Source organism: Mustela lutreola, chromosome 1 (genome assembly GCF_030435805.1).
Source record: "Mustela lutreola isolate mMusLut2 chromosome 1, mMusLut2.pri, whole genome shotgun sequence".
In the NCBI taxonomy this organism is placed as follows: Eukaryota; Metazoa; Chordata; class Mammalia; order Carnivora; family Mustelidae; genus Mustela; species Mustela lutreola.
Window position 1 is genome coordinate 152,188,078 of NC_081290.1, and position 16,237 is coordinate 152,204,314.

The following is a 16,237-nucleotide window of genomic DNA, read 5'->3' on the forward strand; positions in this document are numbered from 1 at the left end:
AAAAGATTTAAAAATTTTATTTATTTGAGAGAGTGTGTGTGTCACAAGCAGGGGGAGGGGCAGAGAGAGAGAGAGAGGGGACAAGCAGACTAACCCCTGAGCAGGGAGCCCACTGTGGGGCTTGATCCTGGAACCCTGGGATCATGTGCTATCAGAGTGCTGCTCCGTAGTGCTTTGCCTCCGACGTCAAGGTACCCCTATTTTTTAATTTCTAATATAGTTAACATACAGTGTTGTATTGGTTTCATATATACAATGTAGTGATTCACCAATTCTATATGTTACTTACTGCTCATCATGCTGTGTGCTCTTAATCCCCTTCATCTATTTCACCCATCCCTTACCCACCTCCCCTCTGGCAGTTTATTCTCTATAGTCAAGTCTGTTTTTTTGTTCGTCTCTTTTGTTCTTTGTGCATTTGTTTTGTTCCTTAAATTCCACGTGAGTGAAATTATGGTATTTTTCTTTCTCTGACTTTTTTCACTTAGTGTTATACTCTAGTTCTATCGATGTGGTTACAAATGGCAAGATTTCATTATTTTAATCACTAATATTCCTCTTTCTCTCTCTCTCTCTCTCTCTCTCTCTATATATATATATATATACCACATCTTCTTTATCTACTCATCTAACAGTGGACGCTTGGGCTTCTTCCATAATTTGACTATTGTAAATAATGCTGCAGTAAACATAGGGCTACATCTATCTTTTGGAATTAGTGTTTTCATTTTCTTTGGGTAAATACCCAGTAGTGGAATTACTGAATTATAGCGTAGTTCTATTTTTAATTTTTTGAGGAACCTCCATACTATTTTCCACTGTGGCTGTACCAGTTTGCATTCTCACCAATAGTGCACACAGATTCCTTTTTCTCCACATCCTCACCAATATTTCTTTTTTCTTGTATTTTTGATGTTATCCATTCTGATAGGTGTGAAGTGACATCTCATTATAGTTTTGATTTGCATTTCCATGGTGATGAGTGATGTGTCTGTTGGCCATCTGTATGTCTTCTTTAGAAAAATGTATGTTCAGGTCCTCTGCCCATGTTTAAATTGGATTATTTGCGGGTTTTGTTATTAAATTATGTAAATTATTTATCTCTTTTGGATACTGACCCTTTATAGGGTATATCATTTGCAAATCTCTTCTCCCATTTAGTAGGTTATCTTTTAGTTTTGTTTCTTTTGCTGTGCAGAAGCTTTTTATTATGATGTAGTCCCAATTTTTTATTTTTGCTTTTGTTTCCTCTAACTTAGGAGATATATCCAGAAAGATGTTGTTATGGCCAATGTCAGAGACACTACTGTCTGTGCTCTCTTTCATGACTTTTATGATTTCAGGTCTCACATTTAGGTCCTTAATCCATTTTGAGTTTACTTTTGTGTATGGTGTAAGAAAGTGGTCCAGTTTCACTCTTTTGCATGTAAAGTTGTTCAGTTTTCCCAACACCATTTGTTGAAGCAATATTTTTTCTATTGCATATTCTCGTCTCTTTTGTCAAAGATTAATTAACCACATAATCATGGGTTTATTTCTGGGCTTTTTATTCTGCTCTGTTGATCTCTTGTTTATTTCTGTGCCAGTACTGTACTGTTTTGATTACTGGTGATTTGTAGTGTATCTTGAAGTCTGGGGTTATAATACTTCTAGTTTGGTTCTTCTTTTTCAAGATTGTTTTGGCTATTTGAGTCTTTCATGGTTCCACACAAATTTTAGGATTATTTGCTCTAGTTTTGTGAAAAATGCTGTCACTGTTTTATTAGGGATTGCATTAAATCTTTAGAATGCTTTGGGCAGTAAGGACATTTTAACAGTGTTGGTTCTCACAATCCATAAGCATGTAATATGTTTCCATTTGTTTTTGTCATTTAGCATCTGCTTTTAAACAGAAGTTCCTAGGATTTGGATTTAGTATATTACTAAGCACTGATAGAGCAGACAAATGGCTAAAGATTGTAACAGAAACTAAAATATTAAGTGTCTCTTATAAGCCCCTTGGAAAATGTTCACATAGCTTTTACAACAAACTTATTTAAGCCTAATATACCTTCTGAAAAACGTACAAATCAGTAGTCAGTGCTTGGTGGATGTTCACAATGAATATACCAGTGTAATATAACTAACATAGAACACGGAACATTACCAGCACTGCATAGCATTTTAATAATAGATCATTTATGTTAAGCCAGGTGTATTCTTCTTTTGAAATGGGTCAGGAGAAAAAAATAAATGAGTTACTCTGGGTGCAGTTTTCTCTTCTCTCCCAACTAGATGACATATTAGGGAGGGGGATGTATTAAGCTAACAAGTAGTAAAGTATAATTGTAATGGGCAAAGAATTTAAAGATTTATTTATTAGTTTGAGTTAGAGTACAAGTTCATGTGCTGTGAGAGGGGCAGAGGGAGAGAATCTTCAAGCAGACTCCTCGTTGAACCTGGAGACTGACATGGGACTTAATCCCACAACCCATGAGATCATGACCTGAGCCAAAACCAAGAGTCGGATGTTTAACTGACTGAGCCATCCAGGTGCCCCATAGCCAAAACATTTAGAATAGCTAACGACTGGAAACAGTCCATGTGTCTAAAATAGGATGAATAAACAAATATGTAGTATATTCCTATAATGAAGTAGTACTCAGTAATAAAATGGAACAAACTACAAATACACACAACATTGGAAGTGAATCTCAAAAACTTTATACTGAGTGAAAAGAGTACATAGGAATTCCCTTTATATAAATTTTTAGAACAGGGAAGACTAATCTGTGGTGGGAAAAATCTGAGCAGGGCTCCTTGTGAGAGAAGGGGCCAAGGATTAACTGGGAACAGGACACTTCTTGGGATGGAAGTAATATTCTATATCTTCACAGGCATTTTCACAAGTTATATATTTCTTTTTTTACAGCATGTACTTCTCAAAACTCATAGAATGGTAAACATAAGATTTGTGTATTTTCTTTTATGTAAATTTTACCTCAAAAGAAAAAACCTACAAATACTGAGTTCTAGTTAATAAAATGCATGTGGAAGTGTTTAGGAGGGAGTATACAGATGTCTGTACCTGATTTTAAAATGCATAAAAATAAGATGAATATAGGTATGGATACATAAGGGAAGGGGTAGTTAACATTATAAAGCAAGTAAAATGTTAACAGTAAAATATAGTATGTGACTGTTGACTGCAAATTTCTTTTAGTTTTTGTGTATGTTTAATGTTTTTCATTATAAAATGTTGGAGGGAAAAAACCCAGGCAAACAAGAAAGAATGTAAAAATCATGAAAATAGGACTTATATCATGGATAGCTTGTCACAGTGAGTATTAGAAGAAAGGAGAAGATGTGACCTATGACCACAAATGGCTTGCAACATGTTATTTGTGGTCCGCAAAATGTGTTTGTTTTTATTTTTAATTATCCTGTCTCTACAACTGGAGATTTCACATAAAAATTCTAGATTTTTGCCTGCTCATTGTTAGAAGGATTTGAAAGGCAACACAATCAGTGGAATAGAATAGACAATCCAAAGGTAGATAGAGATTTGTGTGAAAATTATGCATATGAAAAATGTTGTATTTCAGATTAGAGGAGAAGAGATGTATTACTCAGTAAAGCCACCTATGCAATTTTTGGAAAAATTTAAAGCCCAAATCCTTTCACACTCATTAAGTAAATATAAATTCCAGATGGAGCAAAGATTTAAATTTAAAAATCCTATTTCTAGGACCTCGAGTCCATCAGTACAGTGATTTTATCCAAGTGGTTTTAACTGGAGACTTAAAAGAGTTAAATAGCCTATATCCCAAATCATAGGATTCCAGTAAGTCCCGCTATATGTTGGAAAACAGAATAATATATGTTTTTGTAATCTGTAAGATCTAGGTTTAAATCTTTTTTCTACTCTAAATCAGATTTTTTGCAAGGTATAGAACCACTCAGACTTCGTTTCCTCAATGATTCAGTCAACTAATATGTGTTTTAAAAGTCTGCCATAGGGAGTTGTGAGGATCAGATGAAATTACATTCTATGAAACTCTTGCCCAATGCCTGCCTAGAAGTGAATGTTCAGTAAATTTGTAGTATAGAGGGATGAAGAAACAGACTTTGAACAGCTGTGGGGAACTGACCCAGAACTGATGTTTACATGTAAAGGATGAGAAAATTCCTTCCATTAGTAAGCATTTATTAAGAACTTACTGTATGCCATGCATCCTTTTGGCATTTGAACTATAAAAATAAAAATCTTTAAAGAAAATCTTAAATTAGGAAAGTCAGGTTTTATAAGAAAGGAATTTAAGTAGTGAGAATTTTTAAATTTGATAATTTACTTAAAATTAATATTGCTATAACACTGACATTTTCTGGCATGCTAGTTTCTTGTGTTAGTTAAAGGAAACATGATGTGGAAGGAATTTCCCAAGAAAAATGAATAGTTTGGCTACAACCATGAAAGATCCATTTCTCAGGATAACTATTAAGAGAGAGTGCATTACAGAGATGAGATACTAAATGAAATTGCTAAGTGGTGGTTGAAATGGTACTTAGTTAAGATTTTTTTATGTACCTTCTTTTCCATTTAAATATTTTTGCTGGTTATTAGTATTTGCCTGGGCTTACCTTACCAAGTCATTTGTTTACACTAAATGAAGATAACAGACTTCTTAGGTTAGTTTTGCTGATATTTAGTAAAACAAGATAATATAAACTGCTTTTGCAACAACTTTTCATTAATGGTACTCTACTGTAGAGTAATGAATTTGAGATGGAAAAGCCACCTATGAGTAATCACAATTAGGCTAGGATTAAAAGTGTATGTATCTAATCTGCTGTTTTGGGATTATTGCCATAACTGAAATTTTGGTTCAGATATTTACCAAATTGAGGAAAGTATAAATTTTATGCCATATGCAATTGGGTTTTGGGGCACCTGGGTGGCTCAGTGGGTTAAGCCTCTGCCTTTGGCTCAGGTCATGATCTCAGGGTCCTGGGATTGAGCCCCACATCAGGCTCTCCACTCAGCAGGGAGCCTGCTTCCACCTCTCTCTCTGCCTGCCTCTCTGCCCACTTATGATCGCACTCTCTCTCTCTCTGTCAAATAAATAAATAAAATACTAAAAAAAAAAAAATAATAGTTTTATGTTACACCTAATGTCCGTCTGCTAATAAACTCAGTAACTATACCAGTTTGTCATGACAAAAACATTTTAGCATGGAGTGATAATAACTGTTACTATAATAATGTGTTAATCATTTTCAGTAAAGAAATTGATGTAGAAATATTTTGCATCTTCCCCTCAGCATTCTCTATAATGATATGTTCTTTGATATATGCTGTAAATAAAAGGGTTTTGTTTTTTTTTTTTTTTTTTAGTTTGCTGGAAACCATGTCTCACTATACAGATGAACCCAGATTTACCATAGAGCAGATAGATCTGCTTCAACGCCTTCGGCGTACTGGAATGACTAAACATGAAATTCTGCATGCCTTGGAAACTTTGGACCGTCTTGATCAAGAGCATAGTGACAAGTTTGGAAGAAGGTCCAGCTATGGAGGAAGTTCTTATGGGAATAGTACCAACAATGTTCCAGCATCATCTTCCACAGCTACAGCTTCCACACAGACCCAGCATTCTGGAATGTCCCCATCTCCTAGCAACAGTTATGATACCTCCCCACAGCCTTGCACTACCAATCAAAATGGGAGGGAGAATAATGAGCGATTATCCACATCCAATGGAAAGATGTCACCCACTCGATACCATGCAAACAGCATGGGTCAGAGGTCATACAGTTTTGAAGCCTCAGAAGAGGACCTAGATGTAGATGATAAAGTGGAGGAATTAATGAGGTTAGTTCTTTTGCTTACTCAGAGTCCCCAAAATGTGTTTGTTCTTAGATTGGTTTTGAGTAATATACTGTATTTCAGCTACTTAACCCATAAGAACTATGATTTCCTCCTCCTCCTGCTGGAGGTGAAAGAAAATATTTTCAAGTTTTATGATTTTAATTCAAATTTTCTCTACCATAGCCCTTTCTCTTTGCTGCCTGATAAGCCTTTTCCATTCTGTTTATCAAAGCAGAAGTTAACCTTCTCTTTATAGTACTAATTGCTAACATCTGAATTGCTAACACATTCCAGTCCTTCGAGTTTTGAGAGAAAAGATGATTTTACCATGATACAGAATTTGTACAATTTTTCACTCTAACATACCACAATAAAGTAATTATGAGCACCTATTATATAAAAAGTTGTGTTCTTCGGAAGAAAAATAAACATGGTTTCTATCCCTAAGAAGCTAAAGTTCTAATTTAATAGATACCACATATATATATACATGTATGTATATACATACATACATGTATATATATACACACATACACAGAGTTCTAATATATGCCATATATACACACACACACACACAAACATATGTATGTATATATATTATGTATTACAAGGTAAATGTTTTAAACACTGAGGAAAGAAGTCCACTTCTTCTAGGTAATTAGGAGAGGCTTCACACTGGACCTGGAACACTGTGAGGCCAGTAAGCGTGTGTTTTATTTGAATGTTGTGTTTCCAGGATCTAGAATTGTCTTTGGCACATGGTAAGGGTTTAATATGTTAAGTGAATGGATGAATTTGAGCTAAATATAAAAGGATAGCTTTTGTTTTGAAATATAGGAACTTTATTTAAAGTTAAAGGAATAGTAAAAGGTAGAGAAGGCAAGGATGTTCAGTTTTATAAAGGTTGCATGAGCTCTAGACTATGGTAATAAGAATATTATTTTAGGATGCAGTACAGGTTTGGGAAGATTTGCGTTCCACACAAGTAGTTTATGTTTAATTTGTTTGGAATTAAGGATTTTTTACAGGTCTGTAGGAATAGACATCATAAAAGTATTGTTTTCAATAGATTATCACTACTGTAGTAGGAGGAAAGCCTGCAGATAGATTAGAAGTTGTAGCACAAATTTGTCAAAATAAAGTCAAAACCTGTAGTGTTGAGTTATAGTTCTTCCTAAGGCTTTTAAGACTGAAGACGGTATAATGGTGACTTAATGTTGCATATGGAAGATCCATTCTCTAGTACCACAGTGGTAAATTTTAAATAAATTTTAAATAAACTGTCCCGAATTTATTTTTAGGGTAGCACTGCCTTGTGTGGAATTGTGAACTAAATGGACTCTTCCATCTAGATTACAATGTAATTCCTGTAATGAATGGTTTTATAGAGCAGCCATAGAACCGTTATTTAAACTTTTAAAACTTAAAGTGTAAGAGATTAATTTGGTTTTGAATTCATTTTCACTTGTTAAAACAGCTGGCCAAAGTTAACATGAATTTAACATGTGTATCATTGTCATGATTGAAAGGGAGAACCATTACGTCAAGTAGAAGTTACTTAAGTCATTGAAATATAACAAGATTAGCTTTTAATTATCCTGAGTAGAGAGGATATCAATATAAAATTTATATTGTTGCTGTCATTGGTCAGTTTTAATAAGCTTTTAACATAACAATTAATTCCCAAACGTGTATTAGACTACCACAAAATTTACGGAAACTTTCTTGTTAACAAAAGGCTCTGAATATTGGCCAAGGTCTAAAACTTGACTACAAGGGTCTAAAAACTCAACTGTTCGCTCTTATATTGGCGTAATGTTATAATACAACTGTGTTCTCAAAATAGAAAACCTATTTAGCAGTGACTAGGATTTGTAGTTAAATCCCACAATTAACACACATTCAAGTTTTATCATTAAAAATATGCATGTTTTTACATTGAATTTACTGCCACTTATTGCATAGTTACAATACTTTTATCTTTACCCTATTCTTTGCTTCTTTCTATGAACTGCTACTTTGGTTCTGTAATCATCTAAGGGTCTCATTGAACCTTCTGGCTCTCTGTAGTTCTCTGCCATTGTGTCTTCACCCACACCTGCACTCCTCCTTTATGCCCACCTCAAGTTTGCACGTAATAATGATCCTTAGGTCAAAGGGAGAGGTTTTTTGCATGGTTGTTCTCACTTTTAATCATTATAACCATGCTATGTATGAGGTACAGCGGAGAAATTGAGATTCATTAAATTTAAATAAGTAGCCCAAGAAAATTTAAAGTGGGTAGAGCCTGAATTCTAACCCATGTCTTTATTACCATGTCTGTAGTATCTGTTGCCTCTGTAAATAAGTTTTTCATGTCTGTAGATTTCAGTAAGATTTTAAGAACAGTGGATGATGTAACACAAGTGGAAGCTGTGAATGACTTAATGGGCTGCTCCTCCCTCCCTCTACCCACCCCCATGGTATTTGCCACTTCAGATCAGTTACTAACCAGAGGAATTTTTATTTGGTAGAATGTTAGAGAAATTTTTGAGCAGTGAATTTTTCTGAGTATCCTGTACCACATAGGGCTGTACTGCCCTTGCTAATCACTCAACACTATGAAATTGTAGTGGATTAGATTTGGTGGGCTCTAAGTGGGGAGAATGGGTATCTAAATGCCTTCCTGCCTCCTTTTCTAGATAATCATATATAATTCACATCTTGCGTGCTCACATTTCCCAACCTTTGTAACACTCAGTCATAAGTATTTTACAAATCACATAGCCCATTGAGTTCATGGTGTCATAGACTTGACACCTAAAAATTTCAAGGTACACAAAGGAAATTTTTTGTAGAAATTAACTTTTAACTGTATACCTGATAAACTTGTTAAGAAAGAATCAGAAAGAAAGAAACTGCTACTTTTCCCACTTTTTAATTGCTTGGGGTAAAAAAAAAAAACCCTAGATAGTGAGTTCTCAACAATTTATTGAATATATAACATTTTAGGAAGGACTTTAAAGCAAAAAGCTAGAATGAAAAACCCATATACATACTAGTATTTTTAAATTGCATCTATTAACATATATATTTATGTCAGCATATATTTGTTAATATTATAGTGTAGATCTGTTCTTTCATATATATACTATAAAGTAACAATTGAAATGAGGCTTATCAAGAATTTATAAATAATGCCATATATTAAGTTGTTATTCTTAACTACCCATGTATTAAATTTTATGACTGTGTTTGTATTTTATATATAAGATGCAGGACTTTATTCCAAGTGCTCAACTGTATCCCTAACAATAGGCGATTTAGGATATTTATTTCCTAAATTCAGTTACTATGTTGTGTATACATTAGAGTAGCTTTCCTTTTAAAGTTATCTTCAAAAATTTTAAATTATGCTTTATCTCCCTGTAGAAATCAAAGGGAGGAGATTCTTATTCAAAAGTTAAAGAGTTTGTATGTAATTGTATTTTCCCATCTGTGATATAGTCTGTCCTTGTAGGTATTGCTCCATCTCTGGAAGTCATTGAGTTAGATGGCTACTTTAAGGAGTCCTAAAGAATGTGTAGTATATATCAACTGAGAGAATATGGAAGATCTTAAAGCATTTAATTTTTAAACATGTAGTCTTTAATAGTCTTTGTTCCAGAAATGGAAGGATTGCCATTTTGAGCTAGCACAAATAACTTTCCATTCTGATTTGGGAAGCTTAAACATATTTGAGATTAAGAATTTAGAGCTGTTTTATAAATTATCTAGAACAGGTTTGCCATTTTACAACCTTTTATCTTCAACTTCAAATTTGTTCATTCATTGAACAAATTAAGCTCTATTATATGCAAACCCCCTGAAGAATAAGACGCAATCTTTGTGCTGAAAGACTTCACAGGCTAGTAGGAGCAATAAGACCAGATCAGGAATGACTATAATATAGAATAGCATGTAACATATTAGCATGTGAGTAGTATAATTGAAATGATAAAGTTAGCTGTTGGAAGAAAGAGATCTTTTTTAGCTGTGAGGATCAGGGAGAACTTCTCTGACTAGATGACAGTTATATTGTATCTTAAAGAAAGGGTGATTCTACAAAGAGGCATTCCTGATTAATTCATTTTGGATGTTAAGAAAGGTCTGTAGAGGGGCGCCTGGATGGCTCAGTGGGTTGAGCCTCTGCCTTCGGCTTGGGTCATGATCCCCGGGTGGTGGGATCAAGCCCCACATAGGGCTCTCTGCTCAGCAGGGAGCCTGCTTCCCCCTCTCTCTCTGCCTGCCTCTCTACCTGCTTGTGATCTCTGTCTGTCAAATAAATAAACAAAATCTTTAAAAAAAAAAAAAAAGTCTGTAGATAACAATGGAAAATTTAGCAAGTTATAAAATTAATGGTAGTGGAAGGTGGAAACAAGAATTTTATGGAAAGCACCCAGATAGAAGAATTCACGGTGGCTGTGATTTGGAAAAGGTGGTAGGAGGAGATGACATAGATTTGAAGTGGTTTGATGCCAGTAGACTGGTAGCTCATCTTGGAAGTAAGCTTTGGAGTCAAAGAAAAATCAACTTGTGTTTCACTCTAATTTCGTAAGACTTGAGGAATACAAATCATGAGGAATGTGAAATTTTGTAAGTGAATTGTGATGAGTGCTGGGTGATAAAATAAAAACTTGAAAAAATCAGCTCTCAAAAAAAGCGAAGAAAAGGGATTCGTTCTTTTTAAAGAGGATGAAAATTTTCAAGCAAAGGGAGAAAGCAAAGCAGTAGGAGAGTATATGAAAATTAAATATGGAGTAAACAAAGGAGTTTCCACACCAAGAAACTCATTTCACAGAGTTGCTATGTGGACAGTAGGAGAGGCAGCTCAAGACTAAATAAGGGGGGATATTTGAGAGTTTAAAGAACAAGTTAACCTATAGATTGGAGATCTTTGAAATACACAAGAGAATTGGACACAACTGAAAGTTGAATACTATTACTATTTTGAAAATGCAGGTTCCCCCCACTATCTGAAAGCTTGAGTTATGCCACTTCACTTTTAGGAAAGAGCTCCATTAGTACGCGTTTTCACTAACTGAAACTTTAAAAAAAAAAAATGCTGTTACCATTCTATGTAGGTCTTTTATAAAAGCAGAGAGGCATAATGCAAACTTTTAGAAAGCAGGGGATATCTGTACCTAGTGAAAATAACTAGACCAGGGCACCTAGGTGGTTCAGTGGGTTAAGCTGCTGCCTTCGGCTCAGGTCATGATCTCAGGGTCCTAAGATCAAGCCCCACATCTGGCTCTCTGCTCAGCAGGGAGGCTGCTTCCCCCTCTCTCTCTCTGCCTGCCTCTCTGCCTACTTGTGATCTCTCTCTGTGTCAAATAAATAAATAAAATCTTTTTTTTAAAAGAAAGAAAATAACTAGATGACACATCACTGCTTGTGTCTAAATTGACTTCATAGAAATCTTTCCATGGTGCCTTAAAGGACCTCATGCAGATGTTTACTTCAGTCATAGGTTGTTACAGCAGATCATTTGTTTTTTCTTTACATGAGATTCTTTCTGGTGTTTTATAAAATAATAATCATTGTTTATTGAATGCTTTTATAGTTTCAAAAATTTTTACATTGAAGAATTTTTTATTTTATATATTATACACATATACATATACACACATTTAATACTATATTTCATTTAAATTTAATTTCAGTGTGTAGAGAAAAATTTCAAGAGTCTTGTGATAAGGGCTTTAATGTTCTCATTTTACTAAATGATGAAACCAGGGTCCAGCTATATTAAATCACTTGCCCAAGCATAACCTTATTTTTTAAGTCTTGAGTTTTTCTTAGATTTGAAAAAGCTTCTCTCTGGTAAAACAGTTGACAAAAGAGGTTTTGTTACTATTTTTTTTTAACTCATTGTGGGTACTTACAAACTTGCCAAGTAAATCTAAAAATATAGTCTATGAGAGGGTAAGTGAATTGCTGCTGTTTTGCAGACTTTTTGAAGTTCCTTCTGTCTTACTGCAGTCCTTGATAATATTATACTGCAAGGCTGTGAATAATTCACAAACTGGATATTTTCTATTGGAATAATTGAGTGTTATCTTCTCTTTATGATTTAGTGTCTACTCTAGGTGAATTCAATTTAAAATAAATTGATTTAAATCAGTAGTCAAGAAAATATCATTTAATCATTTTCCCCACAAAAAGCACATTTTTAATTTAACCTAATAAATATTCTCTTTTGTGTATGTGTGTATATGTTAGTCACCATATAGTCCGTCATTAGTTTTTGATGTCAGTATTCCATGATTCACTATTTACGTGTAACGCCTAGTGCTCCATGCAATCCATGCCCTCCTTAATACCCATCACTGGGCACACCCATCCCCCCTTCTAAAACCCACTGTTTGTTTCCCGGAGTCCATAGTCTCCATAGTCTCCCACTCTGATTTCTCCTCCTCCATTTTTCCCTTCTCCTAATATCCTCAATGCTATTCTCTCTTAAACTCAGTTTTCATTTTCCTAGATGGCTATTCTATATATTTCAATGCAGTACTTTATTTAAAATTTTTCAGATTAATTTTGAAGTTCTATCAGAAACTAAATGATTTAGTTGTTTTACTTACATAAGGCAAGTGAATGTCATACCACTGAAGTCATCTCTTGCTCAGCTGCTTATTGGTGGGTATTTGCGAGCCATTTGGCCTATTCTACCTATCTGTATTTTACTGAGCAGTTTTATTTGACTTTAAAGTGTATTTATTTGTGCCTTTTTCTTTCCCATACACAGTTTTTAAATAAAATGAAAATCATATTTTTCAAAGAAATAACTTCAAGTATAAATAAGTGAAAGTTTTGGAAAGAATCTAGCTAGTATCTAGATCAGAATCTAGGTGAGTATGAGAAATTTTAAATATTGGATTAGACCCCAGACTATTTTCTTAACCTAGAAGTCTTTTTGACTAGGATTTCCAACCAGTAGATCAGGAATGCACTATTAAGAGCTTCAGATTGAAAGTTGTCCCTACTGTTGGTTCTCTAACCTTTTTCAAAATTCCTGAAAGGGAACATGGAATCCACCAACAAAATGTATAGCCCCTTCCTCACCAAGGGGCTAAAATACCTGCTTTAAGTCAAATCACAGCTGGTTCTTTTTGAACAGGATCTTTTCTTTCATTGCTGCAAATAATCTTTAAAGAGACTTGAGCTCCTAATAGAAGTTTGTGGTTCATTTACAAAATGATTTGTAAAGATTTCATGGTCTCTTTATCTCAGATCAAAGGTCAGTAAACTTTTTCTGGAAAAGACTAGATGGTAAGCATTTTATACTTTGTGGCCAAGAGGCAAAATTGAGAATATAATGCACATACTTACAGCTAAGAGAAAACAAAAAGATCACAAATTTTTATTGACAAAATTCAATATAGAATATTAGTAATTGGAAATAGTTTTTAAAATACAGGTCTACCAATGAGAAGAATGGAATTTTTGGTGGGGAGGACATGATACTTAGCTTAATTCATGTTCAGAGTTAGTGTTCTCTGTTACCAAGTAATGATTGCAAGTGTTCATCTGTGAAAACCATTCTTAGCTCATAGGTTGTATAAAAACAGATGGGAGACCAGATTTAGCCATAGTTTGCTGACCCTATATGAGATTATAAATTACTGCTCTTCTGTGTTGCTTTTGAGCTTGATGAAAAATCAGTGCTTTACTTATGTAATCCTCTTGGACATAAAACATTCAACGAGAAATTGGTTGGCTTTAAGGGTTTCAGTGTAAGTTTTACTTTATTATTCTGATGGGGAAATAGAAGTCTTGCCTCTCATTGTTATTCTAGTAAATGTCTAGTCTTTTGAGAGTTTGTTGTTTTCTGGTGGAGGAAAAATTAGGTCCATAATATGTAATCTCAAGGACATGGTATGACATAATTTTAAGTATTCTAGATATTACATATAACAGGAAATAAATAAATACCTTTTTTATATTTAAAAAATTCTATATTCACCTCCTCCCACTTATTTTTATTTTTTGGCTTAACAGGAAAAAGAAGGCAAATTAAATTTCCTAAAATGGCTAATATTTTAGCAGTTGTAAGAATGATGATGATTTCTGTTCCTTTAACAAAGGTTTTAAAATGACTAAACATGATATTTATGCAGTTGTGTAGTTAACACGCAAGCTCACAAGCTACTCACAACTGATTTTTGTTGTTGTTGTTGTTTTTTATTTTTCTAGGGCTTCTGTCTTTGTAAGGTATATTCATTCCTCAGTAATGAAACTTAGTATATACCATATGGCAGCCTTGTTCCTAATGTGAATTATACACAGCATGCGATTAACCATCCTCTGGTATGAGACTTATATCTCCTGTGGCATTCACTAACACGTCTGTCTGATGGTGTGATGTTTTAGGACTTGAATATTTGGTGTTTCTTGGTTTGTTTTAATTTCATATTTTCACACAAGCTTGGTCTGTTTACCTTTATTTTTGTGTCCCTTCTTTCTATGTTCTCCCCACCTCTCTGCTTCACCTTTCTTAGCAAAGATGAGGATTTCTACCTTCAACATACATTGTTGGTCTTGTCTTCTGTTTTTGTTAGGAGGGACAGCAGTGTGATAAAAGAGGAAATCAAAGCCTTTCTTGCCAATCGGAGGATTTCCCAAGCAGTTGTTGCACAGGTTACAGGTAAGAGCTGAAGAGCCCTTTATTCTGGAATCATGTCTAGTCTCTGCCTTCTGGTGCAGATGTTGGAATATTGCTTGCATTTCTGCATTGCAGTGCAGACCTGTCAACTTAGGCATAATAATGTATGCCTGTGATTTAAAACCCATTGTCTCTGGTATCATGGAACTTCTCCAGTGATTTTTTTTTTTACTTGTGCTAGTAAATTTTATAGCATTTGTGATAAGCACAAAATTCCCCATTTTATGGCTAAAGAAGGGTTCTGTGGTTTTCTTGTAATTGTGACAAAGCTCATGACACACGCACATCCAACTGCTATCTACATTTCATATTTTTAAAAGCTTTATGGTCCTCCTAATTCCTGATTTTACCAATTAAAAAATGATTCATGAGAGTAAAGGAAGTTGTTTGTTGTTTTTTTTTAACCACTTTTCTCTATGTGAAAGCTTTCCTCAAACCATTACTGAGAAGATAAGAGTTATCATGGTTTCTCTTTGTTCTTTATATCTCATCCCATTACCCACTCCACCACAGCCCCATCTTCAGTGTGTGGTGTATATGTGTCATTCTCTATTCAGACTGCGTTTTTTTATGGAGTTCTTAAATTCTGGGGTAGTATGTCTTCTTTGTTGGTATGTAGTCTTCCCTTCTTGGATATCAGTGGTTTATAAGACCTTAATAAAATCAACTATGCCCTAGTCATGAGAGGAACCAGAAACTCTTTTAACTACGTTTTGTAGTTGATACATTGTTGTATGTTGTCTATTAATAGATAGGAAAATTATATTTTTCCTCCTCCCACCCTTTTTTAACATGCCATTAGCAGCTATGTGACTTTGGGCTTTTTAGCCTCTGCATCTCAGTTTCTTACCTCTACAATGAAATAGTTGGATCTGATCATACAGTACCTTCCAGTTTTAAGATATCATTTCTGTTCTCTAGACATCGATATATATTGAAGCTAATTTACCTAAAAGGTTGTTATTGACCATAAATATGGTTAAAGATGAAACTTGAGACCTCAGGAGTCTTAAATTTCATCCCAAGAATCTAAGGTCAACCAATCTTAATACATGTATGTGTGTATAATATATAACACTAGTAATATATTTTTATAAATGATGCCTCTGTTCACGGTAAAAGATTTTAATAAAAGGCATATCCTTCCATTTAGAAATCTTAAACGGGGGGATGATGTGTGAATTTAATTTTTATAATTTTCAAAAAATACTTAAAATAAATTCTTACCTTTATCTCCAAGGATTAAGGAATATGCTAATGGGACTATAAGGGCAAGTTAAGTGAGTTTTACCAAAATCCACTGATGGGCACTATGAAAAGATGGAGTGTTTTCTTTAGGACTTTTACTTTGCCTCCAAGATTATAAGCAATAGTATCTTCTAGTTTGCCACCCTACAGAAAAGAACAAAATTGTAGTGTTATAGAACAGTATTATAGAGTTGATTTTTTTTTTTTCCAGGTGGAAATATTTCTCAGCATCTTGAATACTCTGAATCTTGAATCATCTTAGACTTTTAAAATAGTAGCTTTTGAAACCCACCTGACTTTGATGTAAATTATAATAAAGTACCTTTAAATGGAATTTCTTAGGAGTAAAAAGGATTAGCTATACAATGGTGGATTAAACATAGTAGCCTTGCCTTTTTGGAAAGGGAGAATGAAAGATGTTTCAGCATCTTGCTATTCAAAGTGTAGTCCATGGAAGA

General features: G+C 34.2%; 1 protein-coding gene across 11 annotated transcripts in view; it reads left to right on the plus strand.

The window, feature by feature from the left end:
• HMBOX1 (homeobox containing 1) overlaps positions 1 to 16,237 on the plus strand; it is a 198,937-nt gene that overhangs the window by 78,352 nt on the left and 104,348 nt on the right. For all 11 annotated transcript variants that reach the window (XM_059176907.1, XM_059176931.1, XM_059176975.1 and 8 more), the window contains exons 3-4: positions 5,375 to 5,851; positions 14,428 to 14,513. In XM_059176907.1, the coding sequence (XP_059032890.1) occupies positions 5,375 to 5,851; positions 14,428 to 14,513 (563 nt within the window). The remainder of the gene's footprint in view (positions 1 to 5,374; positions 5,852 to 14,427; positions 14,514 to 16,237) is intronic.